Source organism: Gambusia affinis, linkage group LG13 (genome assembly GCF_019740435.1).
Source record: "Gambusia affinis linkage group LG13, SWU_Gaff_1.0, whole genome shotgun sequence".
NCBI lineage: Eukaryota > Metazoa > Chordata > Actinopteri > Cyprinodontiformes > Poeciliidae > Gambusia > Gambusia affinis.
Genome location: NC_057880.1, coordinates 24,676,058 through 24,693,064, shown reverse-complemented (window position 1 = coordinate 24,693,064; position 17,007 = coordinate 24,676,058). Strand labels below are relative to the sequence as shown.

Sequence of the window (17,007 nt, the reverse complement as noted above, 5' to 3'; positions counted from 1 at the left end):
AAAGCTTGACAGAAATAGCTACAACAGTGTCACAGCGTTAACTTGTAGCTTTAGCATAGCTAGCATGTGGCATCATTTGACATTTCCAGGCCTCATAGACAAACTAAGTGGGAATAAGACTTTTGTTTTTAACTTGTCAGCTAAAGAGACAGGTTAAAAACAGATTTATTTTAAGCCGATGATAAAAATAAAGCTTTTTTTCCTGTCTTGTCTCGCTGTGTTAGCAGAGCTTCGACCTTACAGCAGCAGCCCATTGGAGAGTGAAGGAGTTGAGTTTGTTATAGCAGCGCTGCTGCCAGAAGAAATGCAATTGCAATTTGTGCAAATAAGAACGGATCAGTTTATACAAATTTTAATGCAAATTAGTATCTTTTTAGTATCGATTATACTGAGATATGAGTCACTTTGATGACCCTTCTAAACCATGTGGCAAAACCTGATTTTTCTACATTGAGCAAAAGAAAATTCTGACCCACGCACATAATGATATTTTTAAACAGACTTTAATCTGAAGTTGTTTCATCGGCATATTTGAACAGAGGAATACGTTAAATTAAAAATGGAGCCTTGAGGAACCCCACGCATGATCCTTTTTTTGCCCGAGTTTGTAATCACAAAAATAACTCCAGTCTGCAGAAAACTGAACTAATTTAGATCAAAACCAGGCAAACATTTATTGCTTCTGCTTTCTGGGCTTGTGGAAAATTACCAGAATGAAGAGAAGAATTAAATATCTGGAATATTTCAGACACAAAACAGCAAAAGCTTAATGATTTTATAATGATTAACTGAATGTTTTCCAACTCCTCGTGAACTGTGTAATTTGGTTAAGGAATATCTCTCAGGTTGTTCTTTTCTGTATGAAGGAGATGTAAAATGTAGGTTTACCAGTTCGTTGGCTTGGTCTATGGTGAAAACGCTGCTGTTGAGGCGATCTTGAAGGTCTATGTGAACTTCAGCAAGCAACGAAATGAGCTGCTTGCATTCATTCTGCATGCGTGTGAAAGGAATCGCGATCTCGTCGTAGTACAGCTGCTCGGTCAGGACAGCCAGAAGTCGCGGCTGCACCATGGACGACACCATCTGGCAATCCTGAGAAGATTCAGACACAGTTTGAGAGACTGCGGGCAAATCTAACTGGTTCCAATCACTCAAGTTCAACCACTAAAGTTTTCTGTATAGCACATTTCAGCCACAAAGAAATTTACATCATAAAAACATAAAAATATAAAGTTTAAAAACACGCACTCAACAACTGAAGGATTACATTTTGTCAAATGCCGTCGTTACACATCAAAGCGTTGATTAATGTTTCATTTATTATGGTTCAAAAGCAACTCTGAACATGTGGGTTTTTAGTCTAGATTTAAAGGAACTTAAACTGTTTTCAGTTTTCTGGAAGTTTGTTCACTGCAAAAACAAAAGTATTTTTTGTCTAGTTTCTGATAGTTGAACTAGAAACTGGACAAAAAATACTTGGTAAGATTTTGTGTTTTTGCAGTCATAATAAATACAGGGATAATAAAACAAAATAGATAAAAAGACAAAAGTAACTTTTTGGTAATAAGTAGAGGCTTGCTTTGAGTAAATAATTTCTTAATATTGATGGAAAAATTATATATTCCAATGTCAGATAATTTCGCTTATAACAAGACATTTTTAGAAGTATCTGCCAATGAAACAAGAACTTTTTCATCAATATTAAGGAATTATTTACTTAAGTAACTGCCCACAAAAACACATACAGTACATGGGATACATGATTTACTTAAGTAACTTTGTTTGTTGCTACAAAGTTACTTAATTTGTCTTATTTAAAGTGTACCAAGATATCTGAACTAAAATCAAGACTAAAAATACTTGGTAAGATTTGGTGTATTTGCAGTGTTCCAGATTCGTGGTGCATAGAAGCTGAATGCTAAGGTTGTTCCAACAGCAGCAGATCTTTAACTCGATCAGCGGTTTATAAACTAAGTATTTCAAAGTGTGTTCTCTGAGCTACTGGGAGCCAGAGGAAGGACTTAAGAATTGGCATGATGCGCTCTATGTTCCTGGTTTTAGTCAGAACGCCAGCAGCAGCGTTATGAATCAGCTGCAGCTGCTCTGAAATGCTGGACATTTACCTTCTGCAGTGCAGCCCACTCACAGAGAACCAGAGCCACGGCTATCCGTTGCAAGGCTGATTTGGAGTTGAGATGGAAGAGCAACAGCTGACCCAAAGACTCGGCTGGCCGGATCTCCTGGGATGCAGCGTTAAGCTGAGGGTCACAGATGCACCTAGACAGAGCTCCCAGCAACCTAACAGAACAAATAAATAACTCTCAGAAGAAATGGTCAGAAGTCAATCTGATGAGCCAAATAAAGCTTTTAAAACGTACCTGGCGGCCATGAGTCTGGCACGCACCACCACATAATCCCTCGTCAACGAATCGTCTGCTACAGTCTCGGCCCCGGCGATGTACTGCTGCACCGTTTCCTTCACTTGATTGTTTCCTAGCCGAGCCTTTGCTCCAGTCTTATCCTGAAGTATGAATATGTATACACAACTTTACCTTACAGAATAAATAAAAATTACATCAGGAAGTGGCCACAAATGTTGAGTATGAACTTTCAGAAGCATACACTTATGATTTAAAAAAAAAAAAAAAAGATCTGTATTTTCAAAATTTACTGAATGTAAAAATTTACAACACTATGCAGTAATGCAATAAATAAACATTTAAAGGAGGGGGTACACTTATGATATCCTATCTATAAGTAATTTCTCAGTAAGTAAATCTTCAGTCTACTTTCAAATTCTTGACTAATTCAATCTATTCATTTATAGGTAAGAGTATTACTAACTTTAGCTGTAGTAGTAAGATTTAAGTTATGTTGTTGAATTACTCCACACACACAGAAAAACTAATTATAAATTAAAAAAAAATATATGTATACACACACACTTTGATGAACATTACAAAAATGTATGTTTTCCGACCAGCTGGAATAATTGAAACGATTCTTTAAACCAGTAGCTCCTTGTTTGAATACACAGACCACATTTCCCATTGAAATCTAGTAATTTGTTTGTCACCTAGCAACCACTGAAGTTTATTGCTGCACCTTCAGGTCAAACATATTAACTTTAGTCCCATTAAATAAATCACCATCATCTGATTTTTTGTAGAAATGGCTAGAAACTGTGTCTCTCCCAAATATCCAATATAAGAAATGAATCACGTCCGCCCACAGCTGTGTGTAGGAGACGAATGGAAGGAGAGCTGTGCAGATAAAAAGTAAACAGAACAGCGCGTTACCTTGGAGCGGGCCTTCACCTCCAGCAGCATGTTCAGGTCTATGGGAATGTGAGAGGCCTGCATCATCAGGCAGAGCCAGGCGCCCATCCAAGGACAGCTGGCTGCAACCACGAACTGCTGGGGGACCTGAGACAGCAGCTCCATCCACACCTGCACAGAGGTGAAATATTGGTACTTCCAGAACCAAACCTTTATGCTCCAAGATCGATTCTCAAATTCAAGTATCAGTACTTTTAATATTTAATGCTGCCTTCACACCAAACGCATTTCGCAAATCAAAAACGCGTCCGACGCTTCAAGTTGGAAGCTTGTGCGTTTTGAAATCAATCTAGATGCGCTTTGGGACGAGCCGTTGTTTTCCGTTTCTGGTCTCTTGTACAACGGCAGATGAAACTGAGAGAGTAGCACCAAAATATTATGTAGTGATCAAAACAGAGTGATCAGATGTCTTTGCTGAACATTTTGTGTTCAGCTTCTACTGAACAAACACAATGACGGCAACAACAGCACGACGCGCGTTGGAGCTTCTTACCTTTACATCGTCTCCTGGTTACTTTGAACAACAGTGGATGAAATATTGAGATGATCTCGGTTTTATTAACTGAAATCAATAGAAAGTTGTTGTTGGGCAATTGTTTGAATTTACCAGATAATTCAGAGGGCAAATTAAGAGTTTTAAGATACAAAGTATTGGATGAGTATCGCCGATACCAGCTTCAATTTTGATCAGTATGGAGTGGAAGGGAAATCGGGGGTATTGAAAAATCATCACGGCACATGCTAACAAATATATTTCTTTTCTAAAAAGAAGAGTACATCTTTAGCTTTTACAACTAACCCTCTGAATGAGCTCCAGTATTTCGTCGTTGCTCTCCAGTATACAGGACTGGAAGATGTGCCGCAACATGTCTTGTAAAATGGGATTTATCCAAACCGCACAATTCTGAAGGGAAAGAAAAAGAAAAAATAATAGAAAAAGTTATCAATAACTTATCAAATTATTGTACTTTAACTCCAGTGTGCTGTTTTACATTTACATCCCTGGTTCGGATTAGAGCTGAACTAACCATTTCATTAATAAATTATTCTACCAATTAGTATATTAATTGGTAGAATAGTAAATTAATCCGATAAAAAAAAAATTGGCAAAGTTTACAGATTTTTTTATTTAACCACGGAAGCTATTTTTACACATTAACATACACAAGCAATATATTGAATTATTTCTTTAAAGAAATGTAACATCTTATTGCCTAATATGCAGCAACATATAATTAAATCAATGAATGCTTAGTCATTTGTAGCAAAGGAAGCACCTGCAGCTAAACAAAAATAATGATTCAGTAGGTCTGGGTAAAAAATATTTACAGATGAATTTTTTTTATCTTAAATACAACCTTTATATATTTTTAGTATAGTTTTGGCTTAATTACTACTTTTCACTTTAGCAAATGGCTCTTTTGAGTCTGCATGTTCCAGTTATCGATTATTGGACCCATCATGATGAATAATTTCAGCTCCAGTTCTTACTGGATGAAGTTACCTCATCAGCTTTAGACAGCAGTGTGTAGAGCGTTTCCAGCGCAGCCTTTCTTCCATCATGATGAATAATTTCAGCTCCAGTTCTTACTGGATGAAGTTACCTCATCAGCTTTAGACAGCAGTGTGTAGAGCGTTTCCAGCGCAGCCTTTCTTACGGATGATATGGTGTGTCTTAAAAACGGCCAAACTCGAGGAACCAGGACAGTCAGTGACTGCTCCATGCTACAGCAAAAACAGAAAATAATAAGAGTGTTTTAATAGAAACTATGCAGGAAGAGATGAACTGTGATCAGCTGAATTTGAGATGCCGATATGAGAACCTGACCTGCATTGCCGAACGTGAGGAAAGGTCAGCAGCAAAGACAGCAGCGTCATGATGCTGTTGGTGGAAGCGGTGAGGTCGTCCAGGTCCAGGAGTGCATCCCATAGTGTGTTTACAATAAAAGGAACCTGCATGACAGCAGCGTTGCATCAAAACCAGCAGAACAAACATCACAAAGATTAATGCTACCAATGCCTTCAGCTCAAGACCCTGCTGGGACAAATGGCTGCAGATGAAGTGCAGCTTTATTCAGACGACGTTCTGCTCTGAGCCAGGATGATGATGATGATGATGTCACTTTATGGCTTAGACTTGCTTCTCCATCACTGTCTACCATAAAGTAGTTAGAGTCTGAATATGTAAAATTGAAGGACTTCAGATTTTATCACATCTACAGTTTGCAATATGCTGTGAATAACTATTCAATGTGCAAATGATTCCTAAATTTAGAATCAATAAAAATCTTTACACACTTGTAAACAAGGGGATGCAGTCCGCAGAGAAATTAGGTGATTTGTTGTTTTTCTCTGCTTGTACCACTGCAGACAAGAGGAGTACCTTGTTGGGCAGAAGATGGACCAACCCCTCCACCACTGGGATGAGAGCAGCAGCAGCCACCGCCCTCACATCATCATCTAGGTCCTGCAGACCTTCGGTTATTGCAGGCAGCACCCGGGGAAGCAGGACGGAGATCAGGTCCTGGAAACACAACGAGAAACAGAACAGAATTTAAAAAGGTATGAAAACAGTTATGCACGTTATGCACAGGCTAAGGATTTACAGGAATTACAGAAAATAAAAAAAGCTTTGGTACCTGTCGGACAGCCAAGGCATATTTGATCCCCAACAGGCCTCCATGCCGGACCTCCCATTGGTCCTCCTTCAGCAGCTTCAGCAGGACGTCCACCGTCATGGCAACGCTGTTTTCACTCATGTGAAGAAGAGAGACACCAAGCGTCTGGGCACACGTCTCTCTGACAGGAGCCACCACCTGCCCAAACACACCAAAACAAACAAACATGACGTGCTGCCTGCCAGCAGGTGTGCACTGCAAAAACAAAACATCTTACCAAGACACGTTGGTCTAGTTTCTAGAGAAAATAATTTAATACACTTGAAACGAGACAAAACTAACTTTTTAAGACATAAATGCTTGATTTAAGTCAATAATTCCCTAATATTTATTTTAAAATAGTTCCAGTTCTACTGACAGAATTTATAACAAGACATTTTTCACATGTTATAAGTAGAAAAATCTACTAAAGGAACAAGTTGGGTTTTTACAAACTTGGTTTAAACTTAAAGCACTTTGAAATGCCTTGATGCTGAAATGTGCTATACAAATAAAATTTTATTGATTGATTGATTGAAATGCACTCCTATAATTTGCTGGAAAATTACTGTTTCAAATGAACTAAGAAATTTGAACTATGCCTGTCATAATAACAAATTTTGCTGGACAATAAATTGTCCCAGAAGTTATTGTGATAAACGACAATATTGTTGTTTTGAGACCAATTTTAAGAACTGTAATGGTAACGACAAAATGAAAATGCACGAACACATTTTTATTTATCCATAAGTTTAAATTCTAATGAACATTTAACACTGGAACAGAAAGACATTTTAAATATCCCAAAAAACTAACTAAATAAATTAAATTACAAAAGTCTCTGTACACAAAACGGTCCTTCCAAAAAGGCATTGGTTAAATGTAATGCACCAGACTGAAGACTTTATCATTCGGTTTTTGGTAAAAAAGAAAGAAAAGAGAAAAACGAAAAATCATGCTATTGGAAATTATTGAGCTAATTTTAATTAATCATGCAATTATCATAGCAACACGCCTAATTTGAATAAAAACTAGATCAAAACTAATATCTATTGCTTTTGCAGGGCATGAATACTGCATGAAAGTTGAAAACATTACCTCATCAGATACAAAGTCCCCAAAGCGGTCCAAAGCAAACACACAGAGGAGACGGATGACCAGATCCTCGATCCACTCCTGATGCTGTCGAGACATCTGATCCAAAACAAAAATCACTCATATTGTAACCACTTTCTGTTTGGGAGGGAGAAAATAAAAGCTTCATGTTCGATTAAAACTCACCTGTTCTGCAGTGCTTCCAACCAGTTTCCCACCACCAGAACCATGAGACTTCAGGATTTCTCTGAGGCCTGTACCCGCACCATGACGAACCTGACAACCACATAAAACAACTTATTTTAAAGTTGCATTTAAAAAAGATTTAATGTGGACTGGGGATTAGGGTACCGGGCCGCACAATAAATAATTAAATATTTCCGTTTTATGTATTATCTGAGTCTGGAGGATCTTTTATTTTGAAAATCCTTTAACCGGATTCTGTCGGTTACGTTTTGCGCGCCAACATTGAGCCACAAGCAGCAAAATGAGTAAGAAACAGATCAGATGTCTTTAGAAGGCCTCTTTGGGAAGAGAAAAGGCCCAGAGGAGAGACAGGAGAATGGATTTATCCCGGTAGGTGATTCCCTCATTCCAAGCTCTTCATGATATGGTGTCCGGCTGGTTAATGAGGGAATGAAGCTTCAAACTGCTTCTCCACATAGAGACCAAACCCTGTGCATAAGCAACACTTCAGGTGTCATTGTCTCTCATCACTCCCAGATGGGACCGTCTGGTTGCAGAGAAACAAGCTCAGGATTCCCATTAGTCGTTATTGTTTGTTAAAATTTTCATGAAAGTAAAATGTTCGTTTTTGTGGCGCATCTGTATCTTATTTTGAAGGGATGTGTAAACGTTACCATAGCGACCAGAGTCAGAGAGCGTTAGGGCAGTGGTCGAGAGATGAGAGAAGAGCTTGTGAGTCTTAAGTCCAGTTCACACGGCACAATTTAAGGATTGTCAGTAGATTTTCCAAACCTCTGGGAAATCACACAACACAAGCCAATAAAAGTCCAAAAGGTTCGATCGGTTCGTGTGTCCAGCCACACGGCAGGAGCAACACACCACACGAACCGATTCCACTCACGAATATCCTGATTCTAGAAGAAAATCCAGTAAAACCACCAAAATACCATACATGAATTTAGAGTATCAAACATATCCAATGATGCAGAAGCAGCAGTGATAGTCTGTGGACTCATTTTAAGCGATAAAAAGAAAAAACGTTGGATAAAAGAGTGCTGGAGCAGCCGCTCTATTTGCTGCACTATGCACTAAATCAGTCTCTCAGCTGCTCGTTGTCAGCTGTCTGGGATTCCCCTCCGTGATCACGTCACCGCGCTTTCTGATTGGCTATCTGTCACATTCAACAGGTTGCGTTCTCGTTCTCAGTCAGGGAAAACCCCACACGCCGCGATAAAAGGGCCAAGACAATCAACATGTTGAAAATGCCTGATTTTAGATCGGAGCGGTCCCGACGTTCCACGCAACACGCCACACTGCAGGATGATCAGTTACGATTATCTCAAGTGACAATCTTAGAACTTAGAATGTTCTAAGATTGTCCTAAGTGGAAAATCGGCGCAAAAAATTGAAACACTGCCACCCTGCCCCCAGTAAAATTACTAAGCCTTGACAGATCCACGTTGATAAAAAATTTTGAGGACCACTTTCCTTCCATTTGACCATTTTTACCACACATAACATATTGAAGTTTAGAAACTGTAACTTTCTAGATGTTAAAACTTTTTCAGGGGAATCAAAAAGTTATCTTACCTCCCATGAAGGGTTGAAGAGGTCGTTACAAAGCTCTTCACAGAAGCTCTCCAACGGCCACTCTTGTGACTGAACAGAAAGCATTTAAACGTCACATTTAGAGTAAAGAATAAGGATTCATAAACATGTTTATTTATAATTTCATACCTCCTCTAACAGACTGGAGTTGTCTGGAACGTTGTCAATTAAGACCTTATGTTCTGTTGCCGGCTGGTCGATTACGACGTTGGTCGTTTTCCTCCGTTTCTCCTCAGGTTCACCTTCTATGCCGTCATTGCTAACATCGAATAAAATAGTACAGACACTTAACACAAGCTGGGTAAAATCTTGGATAAAATAAACCCACAGAGGTGTGTTGTGGATCAACAGAACAGAAGCACGAATGTGCGGCTAATCCCACCTCTTCTCGTTAGGATCCACGTCTCTGGATTTTTGTTTTGCCACGAGTTTAGCCAATCTTTTGGCCTTGTTCTTCTGACGGCTGCTCATGCCGGGCCGGAACTCCGAGTCGATCAATTCAGCAGCTTGAATAGTCTGAAACCCCCACAGAAAACAAAACAAAAAGATGTACTGGATGTTAGAGCATAAGCAGGAAACAAAAGAAAAACAATGATTTCAAGACTGTATCCTCTAGAATCTAAACTGTAAAAATAACAGAGACAACTGAATTATGTGCCACTGATATTATGGGTGGTTTAATGTTTATGTTGCTCCTCTAAAAAACTCAAAAATGCTGGTAATGATGACCAAATTTAAAAGAGTTACAGCAGAGACCTGCTTCTTTCTCTTAATTGCAACTCCAAATTCTTTACTGAAAACTATTCAGGGATTTTTTTTGTAAAGAAAATCAAAATTATTTGAAAGAAAAAATATTAAAATACAGATTTAAGCTATTCATGGAGAGTTGTGGTCTCCAACTTCTGCAGATACAGGAAGTCTACTATATTTTCAACATGTGTGACAAAGTAAATAATGGATAAATATAGAAACAGCTGGTACAGATTAACTTTGACAATATGCAAATTAGCAACACATAACATTAGAAAAATCGCCCTGTGTTGGCAAAATCCTCACATGCACTCAAACAAATCAAAGAGTGAGTGTACTTCAAATAGAAAAATCATCCCACACAATAAATATCTCAACCTTAAAGAAATATATTGAAATAAACATTTTCTAGGCTATTTCCAGTGTCAGGTATTGCTGCTTTGCATATCAGTAATATATTTGTCTGGTTGGATGGAAACCAAATGCCCTCAATGCTCACGTAGAAGACATTGTGTGATAAAAAAATAAAGCCAAGTTTCTGGAGAAATTTGAGTGAATTATAATCATTACTGTTACTGCAATTTCCAGCAATGGTGTCATGATTAGGGTACGTTCACACCAAAGTGTTTTCAGCATCAGGCGGATTTGGTTTGCGTTCAAAGTCTTTGTGGAGGCGCGTTGCATTTCAGGCGTCTGGCGCTGTGGAAAATCTGAACTTTTGCTGCTCAACGCAGAGCGTCAACAAATCAGAAAAAAATCTGCTATGTGCATTCCCCGACGGGATCTCAGAAAAAAAACAACAACTAAAGTCTATGGAGGATAAACCAATTGTGTCTGTTTCCTCTCATCCTGTAATCTACAACCTAACAAGTACACTACAGGGACAGGAATAGAAAAGACCTTGGTTGGAAGAGGATCAGCAAAAGAAGTTGGAATGTCAAGTAACTTTTAACTTATTATTTGGAAATATTTCCCCTCATTTGAGTGATCCGAATCCATCCAGCAAAAACGCTGAGTCACGTTAAATAGACATTTAGATCAAATGTTCAGGAGATGGTGGAAGAGTTTGAGGGATACGTATGCGAAGGAGTCTCCTCTCAACGCCCGCCCAGAGATTTTGACGTGCCTTTAGCAAAATGCCGAGCGTCTGTCTTCAAAGTGCACACATGTCGAACTTGACGCGTTGGACTGTTTTTGACACACAAAATGAGTTTGTTGTAGATGCAGAATTAAGCTGAGAGGTTCCATCATTTTCCGAAAACCAATTCTTGTTCTGAGCCATTAAGAAGATGATTAACTCCAAGACAGTTTTATTAAGAACTCGCTGCAGAATTAAGACTATAAACTGCAGTGTAGTTGACCAATAAATAAAATAATTAAAACCATTCTATGTGAAAGTTCCAAATAGGTCAAATGATTTACATAAGACTCAAACACTCACCACATGGTTGCGGGAGCTGCAGCCAGCTGTAGCTCTGAATCCTTGGGCTTTAAAGCTGCTGGGATGGCAGGAATAGTCCAGGTCCTCGTCGTTGAACAGCTCGTCTGTGTCCATTCCTATAGCAGCTCCCATATCCAGACCCAGCTTCTTCTGGAGCAGCTTCCTCTGACGAGCCAGACGTTCCTTAGGATCCATCTCACCTGACAGATTTTAAAAGAAACAATGAGGGAGCAGAAAACAACAATGAGACTGTTGGTGTGTGAACAATGGATCATTCAGAAGGAACACCATGGATACAGTTAATGTCTACCTGAAGGTTTTCTACAGGAAATATGATCCAAAGGAAACGGCAGAACACAATGAAACTCTTCTCTCTTATTTTACCTGTAAATCTTTACAACTGTATCTCATTTTCCTCCCCCATTACAGACCATCTATTATTATTATTATTTTATTTATTTAAAGTTTAAATTTAACATGTTGACAAAAGCTTGGAATGAAAATCAATAGTTTGAAGAAAAAATATATAAATACATATTTAAACTAAGCCTGTCGCAATACGCAATTAATCACGTGATAAAAATGTGCTTGATCATTTCCACTCTGATGATTAATATTCTTTGACTGTAATTTTGTTTAGAGACATCATAATCATTTTTTATGGTTTCGGTTGTGTTTTATTTCCAATATCTTCCAGTTCCAGTGTTGTGTGCAAAATTAAAGAGAGAGAAGAGGGTTAGCTTGTATTTTTATGACATTATCAATATATTGCTTGACAATTATCAAAAAATTTTAATTTTATCGTTTATTGCAATAATTTCTGAAACAGTTAATCGTCTAACAAAATTGGTTATTGTGACAGGAACACAAAACTTTTTAGGCAATATGTAAATATAAAAATCATAAATTGTTTTGTAATAAATCATGATCTTTGTATTAATGCAGCACGGCTGAATGCTCCACTTGAAGATAAATGTGTTGAGTTTCAAACAATTTCGTGACACTGTCAAACAGGATGCGTTAAAAAAAATAAAAATATAAAAATGAAACGACCAGCAGACAAGAAGACCTGAAGTAAAATGTCCGGTATAAGATAAGTTCAGCTTTTCCTATTCAAATCGCATTCAAATGCAGCAGAGTGGCCTGGTTGGTCACTGACAGATAACATAATCCTTTTCTCTACAGAAGTGGTGTCACATTTCAGAAAACACACCTTTAAAATTAAGACTTAAAAAAAGAAAAAGCGGACAGGTGTGGTTTTAGGAGAAGGGAAATCAAGACGGAAACCACACATGAAACTCAGAGCAGTTACCAACACGTCTGTACAAACCAGTTTTGTCTTCCTGCAACTCAAACTCGGCTCCTGCGGATCCGAGCAGCGACGCTCCATGCCTGAGCAGGCGGGAGATGTCAAAATGGTAAAAATTCAACCGGTCACAGGACGAGTCCTCCGGGGACAGGTCTTCACGAGACTCTAGAGGGAAGGAAAGAGTCCAGAAACGACTTCATTTTCTCCCCAACTGCTTCATAAACAGCTGGAAATGTTTAGATTAACACTTTGGAAATGACAAACGGTTTGGCATCTTTGCTGCAACTCATGATGAATAGCAGGGGTGTCGAACTCATTTTCATTTTGGGCCAAATCAAAAATCTGAATGTTCTTAAAGGGCCGGTTGTGCCAGAATGTATTGATAAAAACCACTAAACTGTTAAAATACTAATAAAAATATCTGTTTGTTTCAGCATTCGGTAAAGGTTTCTTTATATTAAACAATATAAGTGAACATCTTTTCACACTGGTCAGTCCATCTGGTACTTCGTGATTATTTTTGCGATTTTTGAAATCAAAATTACAGATTTTGCAGTGCTAACTTAGAAATATTTGTAAAGATTTTTACGATATTTGTGTGATGTTAAACGTGACTTTTTATTAATTGCCGTATCAATCACAGACTATGACTTGACATCAAGTGAGGTTGAGGCAGCGGTTACTTAGACCCAATGTTTTTAGCCAATTTTGAGAGAAATTTGCAGCAAAAAAAATAAATAAATAAATAAATCAGTAAAAATGTGAGAATTTATTAATTTTGTTTGAGTTATGCAGATTTGTGAAAATTATTGATGTAATTTGGAGTGTAGAGGGCCACATAAGACACTCAAACAAATTAAATTTGTGTTCAACAAACTGGCTAAATGCTGCGCCACCATTTTCCAACGACACCATTGCTTGCCGTGACATATGCATCAACTATGTGTATGAAAACCAAATAGTGTCATTCTGAATCATATGGTCGAATTCTCACCTTCTTTTGGCTTCGGAGCCGGGTTCCACTCAGGAATATTTTTCACAATGGCCTCCACGGCTTGGCCGGCTGCAATTCGAGTGTCCCAGCTGGGACTCCGTAGATAGGTAAGAACCTCGGGAAGATAATTTAAATTAATTTAGTATCAACATAAAGAGCATGTACAGTACCTCGCTAAAGTTTTCACACCACACATTTAGTTTTTTACAAATTCAAATCTATTATATTGGGATTTTTGCTTGTTAGGCAACATATTCGCATCAATAGCAATGAGAAGCACTTAAAAACGTGGTGCATAATTATGAAACGGAATCAAAAGTACATATTGGTAATTGAAATAAAAAGTAAAAAAAAGTGTGGTGTTTGCTTTCTGCCCGCCCTCATCCTAAGACCACAAATTTTGTGCAACCAATCACCTCCAGAAGTTACCTAATCAGTACGTGAGTGTAATTTAATCTCTGGATACATCCGGCTTTTCTACAGAGACTTTAGTGGTTTGTTTGAGAACATTAGTGAACAAACAGCATCATGAAGACCGGGGAACTCAGCAGACAGCTTAAGGATAAAGCAGCTTAAAGCAGAATTAGATTATAAAATAAAATATAACATTTTGAAAAGCTCACTCCATCACCTAAAGATGGACAAATAAAAACCTACCAAGACACATCCAGTGCCTGTTTTCTGTTTTGACAAACAGGAAAGTGATATTTTTAAATTGCATATAAGCTAAAAATATTGTCATATTGTAATTCTGCGTGTTTTTTGCTGGTAAGCCTTTACAAAATGTTACAGAAAATGCTATCGAGTATTTTTCTTAGCATCAAATTTAGTTGAAATGCTAACAATTGAGAAACTATTGCAAAATTTGAAAAACTGATGATTACAGATGCTCTAAATCCAAGTGGTCTGAGCATTAGCTGTTGATGGGCAACAATTTTAAGATCTGCATATACAAACCTGACACTTTCTCACTTTTTTTTTGTTTTTGTTATGTATTGTTTTAGCAATGTATCCCTCTCCCCTTCCACTACAACTATCCTCTGCTATGTGTTGGTCTATTCCTTAAAATCTTAGTGCAATTTGTGATTGCAACATGACAAAAATATGAATAAGTTCAAGTCATACTGATAACTTTCACAAGGAACTGTAATTACATGAGCCAAAGAGAGATGATGGCAAAAACTCTAATCTGCTCAGGAGGATTGCACAATATAGAAAAACACATCCTGTAGTCACCAGATTATCAGTTAATTTACGTATGAACTTGTGTTTGAAACACTGTTAGAACAACAACAACAAAACTAGCAAATCCTCACCTTTGACAGGAGGTTGTTGAGTTCATGTGGGTGAAGTTTCACCACTTCTCCAAGCTGCTGGGCTGCTGCTTTCCTGGTTACTGGTGTGGTTCCAGTGTCGAGCAAGATAAACAAACGGTCAAGTCTAGGAGAAGTTAGCAAGATAATAATCCAGATCAATAAACCGTTAAAAGGCTGCAAACATGCATGCTGCCATCAGCGAGTTTGTGGCTTCACTGACACTTCCTTGGAGATAATTACTTCCTAAAACAGATTTTTATTTTCCTGTTGCAGGTTACAGTTTTAGTAAAATTACATATATTATCCTTTTCTCATCCCATTTCGATTTGCTGCATACTTTTGATGAAAGTAAATTGTGTTTAATTCAAATAAAGATGACTAGGATGCATAACATCAACCAAAAGTATATAGATATTAATACTAGAGGAAAACTGTAAACAAATCAAAGACCAGAAATATTTTAAAAGTTCTACAAATAAAATGAGAAACACATAATCCATGCTACATTTTCCATAAAAACTGGATTTATTTCTTAACTCTGTTGCACAATTAATTTAGTCTTTACTCAAAAATTGAATAAAGGAAGACTTTTACATTTGGGCAGAAAATCCCCAAATTCTACAGTAATAAACATGACCTTTCAGCTGAATAAGACATTTATTGTAGATCTAAAACAGCACATCAAGATGAATTACAAAAGGCTGATTTATTAAATACTCTCTACAAAAAGTGCCGAATTTTTAAGTATCAAGATCTATTAAAAGTTATACTGTTTTTTTCCAGATATAGGTTGTTTAAACATGCAATGCTTTTAGAAATGCTGCCAGCACACATACGACTGCACATGCACAGCAGTAACAAAGTGGATTTAAAGAGGTTATAACAGCTTTGGTGCACCACAGTTCACTATATAGTTTTCTATAGGTAGATACTTTTACTTCTGTCATATGCAAAAGAGTACAATTAAAAACAATAAACTAAACAGAGAGATGAATACTTAAACCAGAACAAGTTAGGCAACTGCAACACAAGGTCACTATTTAATGGTTTTTAATAAGTCGTATAACAACCCTTCGTTTACAAACATGGGGATAAATTAATTAATGAGGGTTTGCAAATCCCATTTAATCACCCAACTTCATAATAACAGTTCATGTAATACTAAACAACATAAACCCAAGTCAAGACAGAAATCAAGTCCAATAAAGGTTTGCCAGCAGTTGTGAACTTCAATAAAGTGATCAAATCGTTTGGAACCAAATTGAGGTAACAAGAGTCCCGGTTTAGTCGGCCATCGCCACGCTATTCCGCTGCCAATTTAAAGCTACCAAGCGTTAGCACACCAGCTAGCTAATTGTTAAGAAAACTCGGTGGAACAGAACCGAGACGGTACAGGGACAACTTACCTTGATACAGCCATGATCATTTGTTACAGGAGCTTCAACTTCCCACATTCAGCATTGGTTGTATTCCTTCTTTTCTTTGAGGGTTCCAAAACGGTAGAGGATAGTGGGCGAAGTCATTAGCTAGTTGGGTGCTAGCTGCTAACTAAGGCCCTGCCGGGGCTGTGTGATCCTCAGCAGCCCAACGGTTCACGAAGATTCCGAGCTCTCACAACCATGTCCTCAAAGCCGTCCCTGCTGTCCTCTTACTATATATTTCCACAAAATAGAGCCTAATGTCACCACGCTAAAGCTCAGTTTATCCTTCAGAACTCGTCGCGGATAAATATTTTAACCTAATAAGGATTAGAGAGTTATTTTGTTGCACGACGAGGGCGACCAAGAAGACTGTTTTTATATGAGGAGCCATCTTGCATTTATTCCTTCCTCCATGGCAGGCGAGGGCTGATTGGCTACAAGCGTTTGGGAGAGCCAATCAGAATGCGTGTTAAAAGAAGAAAAGAATATATGTCAAAAAGAGAAAGAAAACGCTTCATACTTTTTTCTTTATAAGCGTGGAGTACCGTGTACATTTCCACTCTCCACGCATGCATTCGCTACAAAAATGCGACAGCAGTTTTTGTGTATGTATAATTGCAAATAGCCATCATTATATGACATAAAAATTACGTTAAATTAACAATATTTATAAGAATTTTTAAAATCACGGTCTTTAAAAAACATTTACTAAAACGCCTGCCTATGAAGACTTGAGCTGGCCATGGTCCTGAAATAATTTAAAAACGATCAGCCGTGTTTTTCAGTAAAATCACTTATATGTAGTTCACCTATCGGGCAAGTGAGTTTTTCTTTGTGCTTTTATATTTTTATTTTTTCTTTGATAAATCGTCATAAATTCAAGATAAAATCT

At 37.7% G+C, this 17,007-nt stretch overlaps 1 protein-coding gene across 1 annotated transcript in view; it reads right to left on the bottom strand.

Moving 5' to 3' along the window:
• Nucleotides 1-16,513, bottom strand: part of btaf1 (BTAF1 RNA polymerase II, B-TFIID transcription factor-associated) — a 31,649-nt gene extending 15,136 nt beyond the window's left edge. Inside the window, exons 1-19 of the mRNA XM_044135935.1 lie at nucleotides 16,101-16,513; nucleotides 14,695-14,818; nucleotides 13,379-13,493; nucleotides 12,406-12,549; nucleotides 11,076-11,275; nucleotides 9,267-9,400; nucleotides 9,014-9,143; nucleotides 8,867-8,935; nucleotides 7,277-7,366; nucleotides 7,094-7,189; nucleotides 5,978-6,154; nucleotides 5,722-5,862; nucleotides 5,167-5,291; nucleotides 4,943-5,063; nucleotides 4,138-4,242; nucleotides 3,300-3,449; nucleotides 2,379-2,521; nucleotides 2,124-2,298; nucleotides 889-1,092 (exon numbers count right to left, since the gene is read on the bottom strand). Coding sequence (XP_043991870.1) covers nucleotides 889-1,092; nucleotides 2,124-2,298; nucleotides 2,379-2,521; nucleotides 3,300-3,449; nucleotides 4,138-4,242; nucleotides 4,943-5,063; nucleotides 5,167-5,291; nucleotides 5,722-5,862; nucleotides 5,978-6,154; nucleotides 7,094-7,189; nucleotides 7,277-7,366; nucleotides 8,867-8,935; nucleotides 9,014-9,143; nucleotides 9,267-9,400; nucleotides 11,076-11,275; nucleotides 12,406-12,549; nucleotides 13,379-13,493; nucleotides 14,695-14,818; nucleotides 16,101-16,120 — 2,463 coding nt within the window. The 5' untranslated portion in view covers nucleotides 16,121-16,513. The remainder of the gene's footprint in view (nucleotides 1-888; nucleotides 1,093-2,123; nucleotides 2,299-2,378; nucleotides 2,522-3,299; nucleotides 3,450-4,137; nucleotides 4,243-4,942; nucleotides 5,064-5,166; nucleotides 5,292-5,721; nucleotides 5,863-5,977; nucleotides 6,155-7,093; nucleotides 7,190-7,276; nucleotides 7,367-8,866; nucleotides 8,936-9,013; nucleotides 9,144-9,266; nucleotides 9,401-11,075; nucleotides 11,276-12,405; nucleotides 12,550-13,378; nucleotides 13,494-14,694; nucleotides 14,819-16,100) is intronic.
• Between the last annotated feature and the right edge of the window lie 494 nt (nucleotides 16,514-17,007).